The 12,500-nt window shown below is 39.2% G+C and overlaps 2 protein-coding genes across 2 annotated transcripts; one reads left to right on the top strand and one right to left on the bottom strand.

Moving 5' to 3' along the window:
* The first annotated feature begins 5,120 nt into the window (after positions 1–5,120).
* LOC119425091 (heat shock protein 30-like) lies at positions 5,121–5,657 on the top strand. The gene has a single exon (XM_037692615.1). It carries the CDS (start codon positions 5,121–5,123, stop codon positions 5,655–5,657), a length of 537 nt encoding a protein of 178 aa, XP_037548543.1.
* Positions 5,658–7,683: 2,026 nt separating this feature from the next.
* pbdc1 (polysaccharide biosynthesis domain containing 1) lies at positions 7,684–11,864 on the bottom strand. Its single transcript, XM_037691881.1, has 6 exons — positions 11,814–11,864; positions 10,620–10,685; positions 10,335–10,394; positions 8,887–9,027; positions 8,605–8,716; positions 7,684–8,178 (listed from the first exon to the last, which is right to left on the bottom strand). Exons 1-6 carry the CDS (start codon positions 11,841–11,843, stop codon positions 8,087–8,089), a joined length of 501 nt encoding a protein of 166 aa, XP_037547809.1. The 5' UTR covers positions 11,844–11,864; the 3' UTR covers positions 7,684–8,086.
* Positions 11,865–12,500: the final 636 nt, after the last annotated feature.

Below are 12,500 nucleotides of genomic sequence, written 5' to 3'. Positions count from 1 at the left end.
AAAGACGTAATTCATTCAGTGGACTGGGTAAAAACCCGACAGCAGCAAGTCCAGTTATGGTCTCACGAGCCCAAAAGTTTCAAATGATGAGGTTCAGAAGGATTCGTGTCTGAGAAGATTTCCGTTCAGTGATTTCAATCATCTGATCATCAATTAGTTGCTAACCAGCAGCTTTTTTTCTGTTTGGTCTAAATTTAACACAAAATGTTTCCACCGTCTGGACGATGGACAAAATCAAACGAGTCAGACTTCATGTGCAGCTGATCACATCCCTTCAGCCACGAGGACGTTTGAAGCTAAAGTTGACACACAAAAAAAAAGGACGTTTCATTTCGTCACAGCCGTTTTTCTTTGAATTAATCAGTAAATTGAACTCTTGCGATGTTTGAACGGCGTTTTGTCGAAGTGACAAACCCGACGCTGCAGAAGAGTCTGAACCGGGGTTGAAAAACAGCAGAAATTCCCTTTAATCGTGCCACGGCTCGCAGGCGTCACGCACATGCCTGCTGCTTGCCGACGTGTAAGCATCATGGTCGGGGCTCCCCCCCCCCCTCCTCTGGTAGGCTCGGTGCAGTATCCACCATTTTGTTTACACTCTGGATTCCTCGGACCAGTTTTGGGACGGACCTCCCCACACCCTCTCCCCGTTTAGGTCCTGCGGCGGAGTCCTTTTGGTGTGTGCGTTGTTTTGTGTGTGTGTGGTGGGGGTGGCTCTCTGTCGCCGTGTGTGTGGTGTCTTTTGCGATAGAGGTCAATTAGCCAAGGTGTGTGATTGCGTGTGTGCTTGTGTTGAAAACAAGATTTCAAAAAATCATGCGTGAAACCAGTGGAGACATGGGTTTGCCTTGAAGGAGCACTGTTGAGTCCGAACCGCCTGAAGAACCTCAGTAGACGTCCGAGCAGTGTAAAGGAGTGTTTTAGCAACGCGTGTCTCTGTACGATGTTGCTGCTAACTGTTTGTGACAACCAGCTCATCTCTAACTGTGTCAGCGCTCACGGATGTCCCTAAGTTCTGGTTTGTGTCCCTGATGTGAATGTGTTGGGTTCATAGAGTGAGTAGCTGTTTGAGTTGTTTGGATGTCTGCTACATATAGTGTAAGCATTGTGACTGCAAATAAACCTCATTGATTTTTACAGCACGGCGTCCTGCTCTCCTCTCACTGGTGTCATGCACATGCTTGAATTTTAAAGACTCGTGTTCGTCTCCAGGAAGGAAATAGTCACGGTTAAAAAAAAAAAAGGTTCCTACAAGGTGTAAACTTCAGGTAAGCATAAAGTGAGAAAATGAAAAAAAAAAGGGGTGAATTGAAGTTTTGATGTTGGAGGTCATGTGGGGGAGGAAAGACTTCAGCAATGACCTTGGAGAACTTGTTGCTCCCATCAATCTGAGGAGAGTTATACTACAGCTATTCTTAAAACGAGTCCTTTGATATACATCTATGTATGTGTAGATATCCATAATTACATTTCAATGAACCAAAAATGTTTCAGAAGCAAAGTTTTAGACCAGTTTCTGTAAGTTTTAGTTTTGTTCCCTGCTCTGCACTCATTCAGTCACTCATTCATTCATTTCTTGAGTGAATGAGTGACTGACAGGGTTCTGCAGAACACGAAGAGCAGGCCCTCAAACTCCAGGACTGGGCACAGCTAGACCAACGTTAACGTTCTAAACCGTATCACTGGAGGAAACTACACTGAAGCACGGTGGAGGAGGGCTGATGATTTGGGCTTGTTTTGGTTTTGCAGCCTCAGAACCTGGGTTGAACCTGAACTGTTCACCAGTGAGCTGACTGGACTGAACTGGGTCAAACAGCAGCGTGACGACACAAAATGTCTCTTAAATTAACAGAATGGAGGTGCTGACTCATCAGATCTTAACCTCCGCTGCAGCTTTTTGATGATATTTGGTCCGAGCCTGTTCAAACAGCAGCTTGGGACGGGATTTGAACTGACAACCTTCTCACTGAGGCAAAAGCTTTGCAAACTGAACCACATCAAATATCTGCCAATGGCATCAACAGATGTCGATAGAAATAACAAACGTTCTTATTTTCTTATCAGTGTCTAAAAGTGTTCAGCCCATGGATGTTTTACCATTTTATTGCTGCTATAAGTTATTAAAGGTCTATATGAATTAGACTTGTTTGACAAAAACACTTTAATAAAGTGAAACTAAATTCTACAAAGTAATGTCAATTAAATACATGTAAGGTAAACCGTGTTATAGAAGTATTCACTCCCTTTAAGGTGGCTGTCTGTTCAACTCAGAGAAAGTATAGTCCAAGTCTGATGAGGGGGAGAGGGGCGGGGTGCACAAACTGAATGACCATGCAAAGACGAGAATAGCTTCTTTTTTTTTCCATTCAACCTTTATTTATACAGGCCAGCCTCATTGAGCCACAGGGATGGAGACCTGTTCCAGACAGAACATATAAAGTACAGACAACATTAAATTACGGTAAAAATGCAGTTAAAATAAGAGTAGTATGAACCAGGGTGCTGTAAAACAAGGTAAAATACTAAAAACGAACATATTTGCTTTGATTTTTCTATTGACATTATCAAATGTTTGAAACTCCTTAAAGAAATTAAGGTGAGCAACGTCAGTTCCTGTTGCAAGGTGTTCCAGGTGCAGGAGCTGAGTAGGAAAAGGCCTTTTTGCCAAGTTCAGTCTGCTGTGAGGGAACGCTGCAGGTAATGATGTCCTGAGTGCACGCTGTAACTGCACTGACGGTGTGACGTGTGGGAGGAGATACAAGAAGGCAGCAGACCAAGGAGTGATTTATAGATGAAAATGAACCAGTGTGAACTGACCAAGGAGTACAGGGTGCAGTGATGGGTACGGTAGTTACAACCAGTTATGAATCTTAGCGCACCATGATAGACAGCATCCAACATCTGCAAGCAGCTGGCAGGATATTCATGTAAATAATGTCACCATAGTCCATGGCCGATAGGAAGGTAGCGGTTACAAAGTGTTTTCTGGCATTCAGAGTTAAGCAATATCTATTTCTGAAAAAGAACCCCAGTTTTAATTTCAGTTTCTTTATCAAGTTTTCAATATGTGTTTTAGAAGAGAGATGTGCATCAACCAAAAATTCCCAAATATTTGTAAGAATCTACAAACTCAATACAAACACCATGAATGGATGAGATAGGAGGAAGAGTTGCTGGCACTGACTTTCTGTTGGAAAACAACATCCCTTTGGTTTTGTCAGCATTTAGCACCAGTATGAGATGGAATAAGTTTGACTGAATGGTGTCAAATGCAGACTGTAGAAGATGGAAAACCTTGGCAACTGTGTTAGCTCTGCAATAAACAACAGTGTCATCGGCATAAAGATGCAAGGGTGCGTCGGGAATGTTTTGACCTACATTATTTATATAAATTGTAAAAAGTCTGACCACTCTGAAGGAGTCACAAGACTCAACAAGTGAGACTGAGCGTACAGCAGCTGTTGTCAGAGTACTTCAGACACATTTATTGAGCTTCTTAACAACCGTCCCTGGAAGAATTATAAAGCTTTTATTCTTGTTTTTCTTTTGGCTGCTTCTCTCTGTGGGGCCACCACAGTGAGTGAAAGTGCAGCAGACATTTGGCTCTTCTTTTCGATCGGATGGCATTTCTTGCACAACCTGGACTTGAACCCGCAGCTTGAGCGTTTAAAGTCTTCAGCCCTGAAGCTACACCCATCCTCCTCAAAGTGCTTGTAACTATAGAAGACAAATTAATGATGCAATATAGATTCACACGATTCCTTCAGTTTTGTGTTGATAGATAAAAATAAAAAATAGGGATGCATAGTATCCATCATATGAACTGCACTTTCAATGTTCTTTTCCTAAAGTTTATTTAAGACTTCTCTGTGATGAGGGTGAATTTTTATGCAAATAAGACATTTAGGTTAAATTTATTTATTTTTAAACCAGAAAAAAAATCCCCCTTTTTTCTGGTTTGTTTATTTAACAATTATTTTGTCAAAAAGACCCAATTAAATGGACGGAGACTTATTACTTTGTTAAAATAATAAAACATTAGTGTGATTGCATTTATTTATTTATTTGTTAGAAAGCATTGGATTTCATTTTCACTTTTTTTTTTTTAAGTCTCAGATGTAGTGTCCTGTAAATATTTCCTGAATTTTTATTTTATTTTATTACTTTTGTTGTTCACTTGAGCTCATTTCAAGAGAATTTCACAATTTAAGGTGCTTTGTGTACCATTAAAGAATTGGAGCATTCTAAAAAAAAAATTATAAAAGATATTAAACCAGCTCAGAGAATAATTGAAAACAGCAATTACAAATGTAGTTTTTCCATTAGATTTATTCACAGTTACATTTGTTAAAACGTGAAAATATTGAAAGTTTTTTTTTTTGCTTTTACAAAGAAAATTCACAAAAACACACATTCCAAACGGTCACAACAGGACATGAATCATCCTGTCTTCAGGTTTCATGTATGATCTGTCAGGTGTCTCTGGTGGAGCCTCTCCTTCCTGACTCCTCTCTCTGTCTCTGTTCCACTAGATGGTGGTATTGTATAAAGGTCAAGTGGTCATTAAATATTTGTGTACACAACCATAATCTCAGAGGAATGTGTTTTTCTTAGAAACATTAGGATATTACATTTTCAGCCTCTGATTTTTTCCCTCATTGGTTTATTTCTTATTAGATGACAAACATTTTGGACAGCTGACTGTATGAACTGAAAGATGTTTAAAATGCATCAAAAGCTGAATCGAAACAAAAACTTGTTTGTTTTTTTTTCCCAGAAGACTGAGCACACAACCTTTTTCAATGTGGTATTATTAAAAATATTAATAATAAATTAAAGAATAACGTATTTTATTACAATATTTTTCATCAGTATTTTGATGTTCTGTAGTTAAAATGGATCTTTCGATTACATTTTTTCAAATTTGATGTCAGACTTTATTGTTTTGCTATTTCAAAGATGAAACGTTGTGATTTAAGGAAAGTACCAGTAATTTCTTGATGAGTCTGGACCTCCTCCTGTTAGAATATAAAGCTGAGACTCTCCCTCAGCTGAGACACAAAGCAACACAGAAGATAAGAGACTCATCAGAGGTCTCATAATACAAAGACTAAACTGAAAAGATGTTGTGCCCTCATGCATTCAGATCTGATCTAAGACCAGTTCTGAACCTCTCCTGGCCTGTTGGCAGTCTGTGGCCAGGTGTCAGAGCTCTGTTCTACCAGCAGGATCTCCTGCAGTGGAACCAGGAGCTGCACAGCAGTCTGGAGCTGATGGACAAACTTGAACATCAGATGCTGGAGGATACGGAGCCTTTGAGGAGCAGCGTGGTCCTGCAGCCAGTCTCCTATCAGCTGAACAAAGAGGGGGGACACTTTGGCCTGACCCTGGACACTCGAGGCTTTTCTCCAGAGGAGCTGGCAGGCAGGCAGGTGGGCAGGAAGCTGAGAGTCAGTGGGAACTCTCAGGAGGAGCAGAAAGGCTCGTACAGCCTGCAGGAGTTCAGACAGGAGCTTGATCTGCCTGAAGGAGTGAACCATGAAGCTGTCAGCTGCTTCCTGTCTCCAGATGGAACGCTGCACATCCTGGCAGACAAAGATCCAAGAGTTCTACATGTTTCTACTTTGACAGAGAATTATAAAATAACATTGGTGGATTAATAATAATATTATTATCCCAGCCCAGGACTTTTCTGGGTGCAGTTTGCATGTTCTCTCTGTGCATGTGTGGGTTTTCTGCAGGTACTCCAGTTTCCTCCCACAGACCAAAAACATGTTAGACTGATTGGTAACTCTAAATTGTCTCTAGGTGTGAGTGAGAGAGTGAATGTTTTTGTCTTGTTTGTCTTTCTATGTGTCCCTGTGATGGACTGGACACCTGTCCAGGGTGTCCCCCGCCTCTCGCACTGTGATGGCTGGATATGGGCACCAGTGACGCCCGTGACACAATAAATGAAGAAGTGGGTAAAAGATAATGGATGAATGATCAATATTTCATCCGATGTTTAAGACAGTCAAAAACACATGTTCAAAAAGACAAGTGAAGCAAGCTGAACTGTTCTTGTACATTAACTTTACCTGCTTTCTTCCTTTATGGGTCACGGGGGTCAATGGTGCCAATGTCCAGCCATAACTGCGCGAGAGGCGGGGGGACACCCTGGACAGGTCTCCAGTCCATCACAGGGACACATAGAAAGACAAACAAGACAAAAACATTCACTCTCTCACTCACTCCTAGAGACAATTTAGTTACCAATCAGCCGAACATGTTTTTGTTCTGTGGGAGGAAACTGGAGTACTTGGAGAAAAACCCACACATGCAAACTGCACGTAGAAAGGTCCTGCCAGCAGCACTAGAGGAGGGGGCTCAGTCCACACCAACACGAGACTGATCGGGTCACACAGCAGTGACTAAAAGTTCCTGCTGCTACAAATGACAAAATTTGTTTCACATTTCACTTTCGTTTTTGTAAAAATATACGCATGTTGCGGTTTATCTGAGATTGTTTTAGTACAAAACATTTTTATAATGTCATGTAAAAATCTAAAATACAAAAGAAACTAACTAAACTGAAACTTAAGGTCCGATTAATCTGATCTCCTCCTATTTTTACGTTCAAACTAATGTTTTGCACCTCCTGTTGTGCAGGAGCCTCTTTCATTAGTCAGCAGACGCAGGAGCAGGTGATCAACATTTTCTTCCAAAAAGAGTCGTTTTTTTCAGGCTGTTTGTAGCATAGCTTCATAACAATGTCTCCCCAATAGTCTTTGGCAAAATAAAACATAATTTATGTAAACTGGCCCTTGTGACAAGATATCTTAAATATGAAAAAAACAAAGTTCTGTTTGCTTTTTTAAAGTCTTTAAGGTTTGGTGTAGTTCTGGAAATACAAGTTGCCCCGTCTTATCTAAAGGTTTTCAATGCGTTTGTATAAAACCTTCAAGGTTCATTGATAAAATGTTGGTTTTCATCTTTTGAAAAAGTTTTCTTTTCCATTAAGAATTTGAAGGGCTGGATGGAAATAGTCCAAGGGCCACTTTTGGCTCTCAGGCCACGTTGCCTACATCTACACTAAGGTCCATTTTAGGGATGCACAATATTATCGTCACGGTATCGGCCAATATTATTGATAAAGAAACTGTCAATAGATATACTGTCAAGTGTATCTATTAATGCACTACTATTTATATGCTTTTCGCTTGTGAACAGGTTGAGTTTAAATTAGTGAAAATTTACAAATTTGCACAGTTTGAGTGTTGTCATTGTGTTAAGAGTAATTGTCATGAATAAATAATCCAAGTTGAAGTGTTGCATCATTTTCAGCATCTGTATTTGGTAGCAGGACAAACTGACAAAGACCATGCAGAATAATGAATTTTAATTCCACAGCAGAGAAAGCCATGTAGTCTCTGTGAGCAGATCTCGGGGAAAAAATATCAGTACTGTATTGGCATCAGTTATCAGCCAAAGAAGTTTTAACATATTAGCATTTTGGATATCAGCCAAAAATATTATTTGTGCATCTCTAGTCCATTTGGCATGTTTTGGGGCTGCAGGAGGAAAACTGAGAAAACCCACAGATGAACAGGCAGAACATTCAACCAACCCAACTCCTCACTGCTGAACTGAATAAAAAAAAAAAAATACTATTTAACAAAATCATGTATACACTGGGAAACGCTCTCCAAGTAAACTTTATTTAAAAAAAAACTTTCATTTAACACATGGACTGACATATTTGTTATCATAGTTCTGCAAGAATGGTTAATCATGTAAACTCTGATAAAATGACTTTTACTTAAAAGTGAGGCGTTTAACAACAAAATTAAATAAAATTTGAAATCATCACACTATACACCCACCAGTGACTTTCTAGAAAACGGATTCCTACACGGCGCTTCCTCCTGGTGACGCTTTCTGAGAGGTACAACTCAAAACAGTCCTGGTTCTCTGAGAGTCCAGACTTGTTGATTTTGTTTGTTACAAACAAGTGAAAGTTAAAACAACGGCAGAAAACAGGCACAACGGACAAAAGTGGGAACGCAGACTGACAGTTCATCTCTGGGCTCTTCAGCAGATCCTTTAGAGGTTAGCTCTTTGAGCCTTTGCTCATGTATACGCCGTTGTTGTATCCTTCTCTGTTGCGGGCGATCTCAATGGCAAAGAACTGGACCCGGGTGGCTAGAAACAGCAAAACACAACATTTAGTTGTTGGATAATTGAATGATCCTATCATCAACTCATTAAATAACTGAGCCACGCAAGGAAACTAGAAGATCTTTATCAACACAGGTTTAATCCTGCAAGAGGAGCAGCGTTGAAATACAAGCATCAAGATGTTACATGACGCTTCGTCTCCAAGGTCTGATCACAGGCAGTACAAGGAAGTGTCTTTTTGTATGAGACAGAGGCGAGGTCAAGACAACTCTGCTTTCCAGCTTATCAGGTGTGCAGGCTCCACGTTGCAAAGATAAAACAAGTCTAACACACACACATGGTTCTAAAACATTTGACATTAGTAAGTGAAAAACATCCGTGACCTTTACATCCCCATCAATAGTCTTTGTTTTTGTTGATGTTTCCTTCACTTTTGAGACACTGGCTCACCAAATATAGTGTTTTCCTCGTTGTAGTCCTTCTCGCAGTCCAGTCGCAGCAGGGTGCCGTAGTTAAAATCTTCCACGAGTCCCTCGAACTGGTTACAAAATGGACGCCACCTCTGCGCACACACGCATAAACATGTTCATTTAGCACAAACACTCAGGTTCTGAGATCCCATCACACAGAAAATGCTTCTGTTTCTCTCATGTTCATGTGAAGGATGAAAAAAAATGTATTTTATTAAAAAAAAAAAAATAGGGAGAATTTCTGAGATTGTGACAAACGGACCTCTTTAGCCTGGTCAGACTTCAGGTCGTCTTCTTTCAGCTGCTTTATGTCGAGCTCTTTGAAGGTTTCTCTGAAGCTCGAGTAGAGTTTGTCGTCCACCTTTGTCAGCTTCAGAAACTTTGGATCAACCGATGAAATGAGCTAAAAGTAGAACAGACACCGGTCCAGAAAGAGTTCACACTTTATGTTCTGAACATGTGCGCACCAATCACTTCAGTCAGGCTGCAGCTGCACATTTATTACAGCCAGTCATTGAAAAGCAAGTTAAACTATTAATTTTAGGGTTTAACGTGTTAGGAAACGATAAGTTGTCCAGTCCTCAGCAGCTCTAAAAGTTAATTAAAATACAGCCTCAGTCAAACAAAATCACTTAACATGTTCCACTGATGTGAACAATCTTTTAACTACACGTGCTACAATATAGTTCGATCCATAAAGGCAAAATAAAGCATGAAGGAGCTAAAACTAGTTAGTCCTAGCTAACATTTGAGCTACACAAAAATGCACTCCATTGGATGCAAAAACAATAAGAACCCCTTCAGAAAAATTAAGTCAAAATACTTCTTTCATTGAATAGCATATAGAGCCACCTTTAGCAGCAATAACTCTCAGTAATTATATTTTTCATGACATCAGCGCATCACCTAATTGTTGCAGCGGTTCATCGTACCTGCACAGCTCTCTGCAGGTACGATTTGACTGGAAAACTTTGGTCTACAGAGGAGTTATGTGTGGACTCGGTAACTGCATGGTGCCCAGGTCCCACAGCTGTGAAAGCTCAAATCATCAGCTGCTGCGCTCCACAGCTGGTATGAAGTATGGCTGTAGGCAACAGCCAAACATTTGCACTTTTCACTCTGATTTCTTTAAAAAGGCACGATTTCCAAAGTCTTGCAATATAATTAAACAATTTTAATGAAGAAGAGATTGTCTCGTGGAAACTCTTCCAACAAGCCATACTCGTTCAGTCTTTTTCGTTTGTACTGTCAAAACACCAACATTTAACCTGCTAACTGAGGCTTGTACAGTCCGAGGTGTTCTCTGAGATTCGCAGTCTGACCACAGGGTGGATTTCATAGGACCTCCACTCCTAAGGAATACTTTGAAAATGTCCTCATAACCCCTTCCAGATCACTGCACAGAAATGGTTGCTTCCTCTAAAATCGGTGCTAAAATCTTTCCACCTTGGCATTGTGTTAAAGAACATCTGAATGCTCCAGAGCAGCACTTTTAATTTATAGAGGCGCTCACACTTTCAGGTGATCAGATAAAGCAGCTGATTAGCAGATGACCCTATGGAAACAGTGAGTGCAGTTTTAGTTTTTCAGAAACCTTTGTTAAATAAATCGAGACGTAAACGTAAATGCCATGTGTTGTTGATCTGAGGCCTCATTTTACAACTAAGATAATATATATATAATTTAGAAAAAGACAAATAGGTACTTTACATTGAAGTACACTTCGGCGTGGTTGTAGGCCTTCATCGCCCACATGACTTCGAGTCGCGGCTGAAACAAACAAATAAACAACACACACACACACAAAGGGTTAGATTAATTACAACACAAGTCACTTTCAAGTAAACACACTTTCTGTGAAAATGAACTGATCATCCAATGATGCTTCAAATTTTAATTTTTTTTTTTCCTGGGATATGACATTAAATGATCTTTTTAGTTTAAAATATATTTATCCACATCTCACATGCTAAAAAGAGAACGATGTCCACTCACATCATTCCCATATGCTTCTGCTGGCAGAGACAGAGCGTGTGCAGCCGCTGAGGCTCCCTCCACTCCCTGTGAACACACACACACACACACACACACACACACACACACACACACACAGTCACCCACTGGTGTCACCTGACAAGAGATTCACTCTCACACTGAGGTTGGTGCAGGAACAAGAAAGGTGTCAGCTCTTCAGAAATCATTTCAGTAGTGTGAGACTGTTCGGTTGTATGGAAGCTCAGAGCTGCCAGTAAAAAAAAACAACAGATGTTTCACTTGGTTAAAATTAAAAAAAGGTTTGCTTTAAACAATGTAAACTAATTGAGTCATTGTTTGTTTTTATACCAATGATGTGAGTATTTTTAATCAAATGTGCAGTGCTGCCTTGACTTTCAAGTTAAATGTGTTTCATCACAGAGCTCATAACTCAAATTATGTATTACAGAAAATACACATACGGTAGGAATACTTAGGTATTCAGCAAGTACTTTTACTTTTAATACTTTAAGTATGTTTAAAAGCAAGTACTTACTTTTACTTAAGTAAAAACGTTAATGTGGTACTTTTACTTGAGTAGAATTTTGTCTGTTTATTTGTACTTTTACTTAAGTACAGCGTTAGAGTACTTTCTCCACCACTGCTAGTGAGTTAATAACAACCAGAACAGTGACAACAATACCATGATTTAAAAAGAAGGAAATTATTTTTTATTGCACTTCCATATAACAAACAGTACTTTGATATCTTCATTTTATTGTAACTCAGTAGAAGTATTTGAAATAGCTGTGATGACACAGGAAACGTTTTTCAAAACTGCAGAGGCATCACAAGTGTCCATGGTTTTAAATATGTGTTCAGTCGCAGGAAACAAACAAAGAAAACGGTGGAAAAAATACAACTACGTGCGGAAAATATTAATCAGCAAAAACACAAATAAGTCAGCCATCACTGTGTAAAGTCTGTCACCTGTCCTAACATCCATAAAACCGGTGACTCCTTGTTTTTCTACACGTGTGTGCGGGAGCCACCGTTAGCTTCGTCTGCTAACTCTCCTACTTTTAGGATAAAACAAAACGTCGTGAAGTTTATTGTCAGAAAGTTGTGTAGAAATATGAAGCACAAAGCACTTCACCCTAAGAAATGTAACACAAAGTCAATGTAAACACTTTAGTTTGGATAAAAAATTCCTACCAGAGCGGCTAGTGCATCATCCGACGCCATTTTGCCAACAAAGATCGTGTAAACAGCAACATGTCACACAAACAGGTGCACTCGTCTTACCTTCAGTATATTTGAACTATTAGCTTGCCTCAATATTTAGTGAGTGCCATAAACACATTTAAAATATATATTTCAAAAACGTCAACACAAAACGTATTAGTGAGAAATATTTTATTTAACCAGGACCGATAGCCACAAAAACCACGAAGTTATTTCCGACACAGAGTAAGCTATCTTTATGAATTGTTAATCTTTGTACAACCTTTGACATATGTTTACGTCACGTTTTTTAAAGGGCCAGTGACACACTTAAAAATCGAGACACCCGTCTGGATTTCTATTTACCAAATTTAAATATCATTCCTGCAAACTAAAGGTACACAACTATAAATAAATAAATAAATGCACATTGGTGGAACCATTTTCAAACCCTTGATACGTTGGCCCTTTCTGAGGGAGGAAAACGGTTCGGCAAAAATGGGTCTATTATTATAATTATAATAATTATTATTATTATAATCATCATCATTATTATGATTATAAAGTTACATTTCTTATTGTCTGATAAAGGACAATAATAAACCATATACATATACATACAGATATATAGATATATATATATATATATGGATATATATATATATATATATATATATA

Source organism: Nematolebias whitei, chromosome 18, assembly GCF_014905685.2.
Source record: "Nematolebias whitei isolate Nwh7 chromosome 18, NemWhi1, whole genome shotgun sequence".
NCBI classification, from domain to species: domain Eukaryota; kingdom Metazoa; phylum Chordata; class Actinopteri; order Cyprinodontiformes; family Rivulidae; genus Nematolebias; species Nematolebias whitei.
This window is presented reverse-complemented; position numbering and strand designations above follow the sequence as displayed.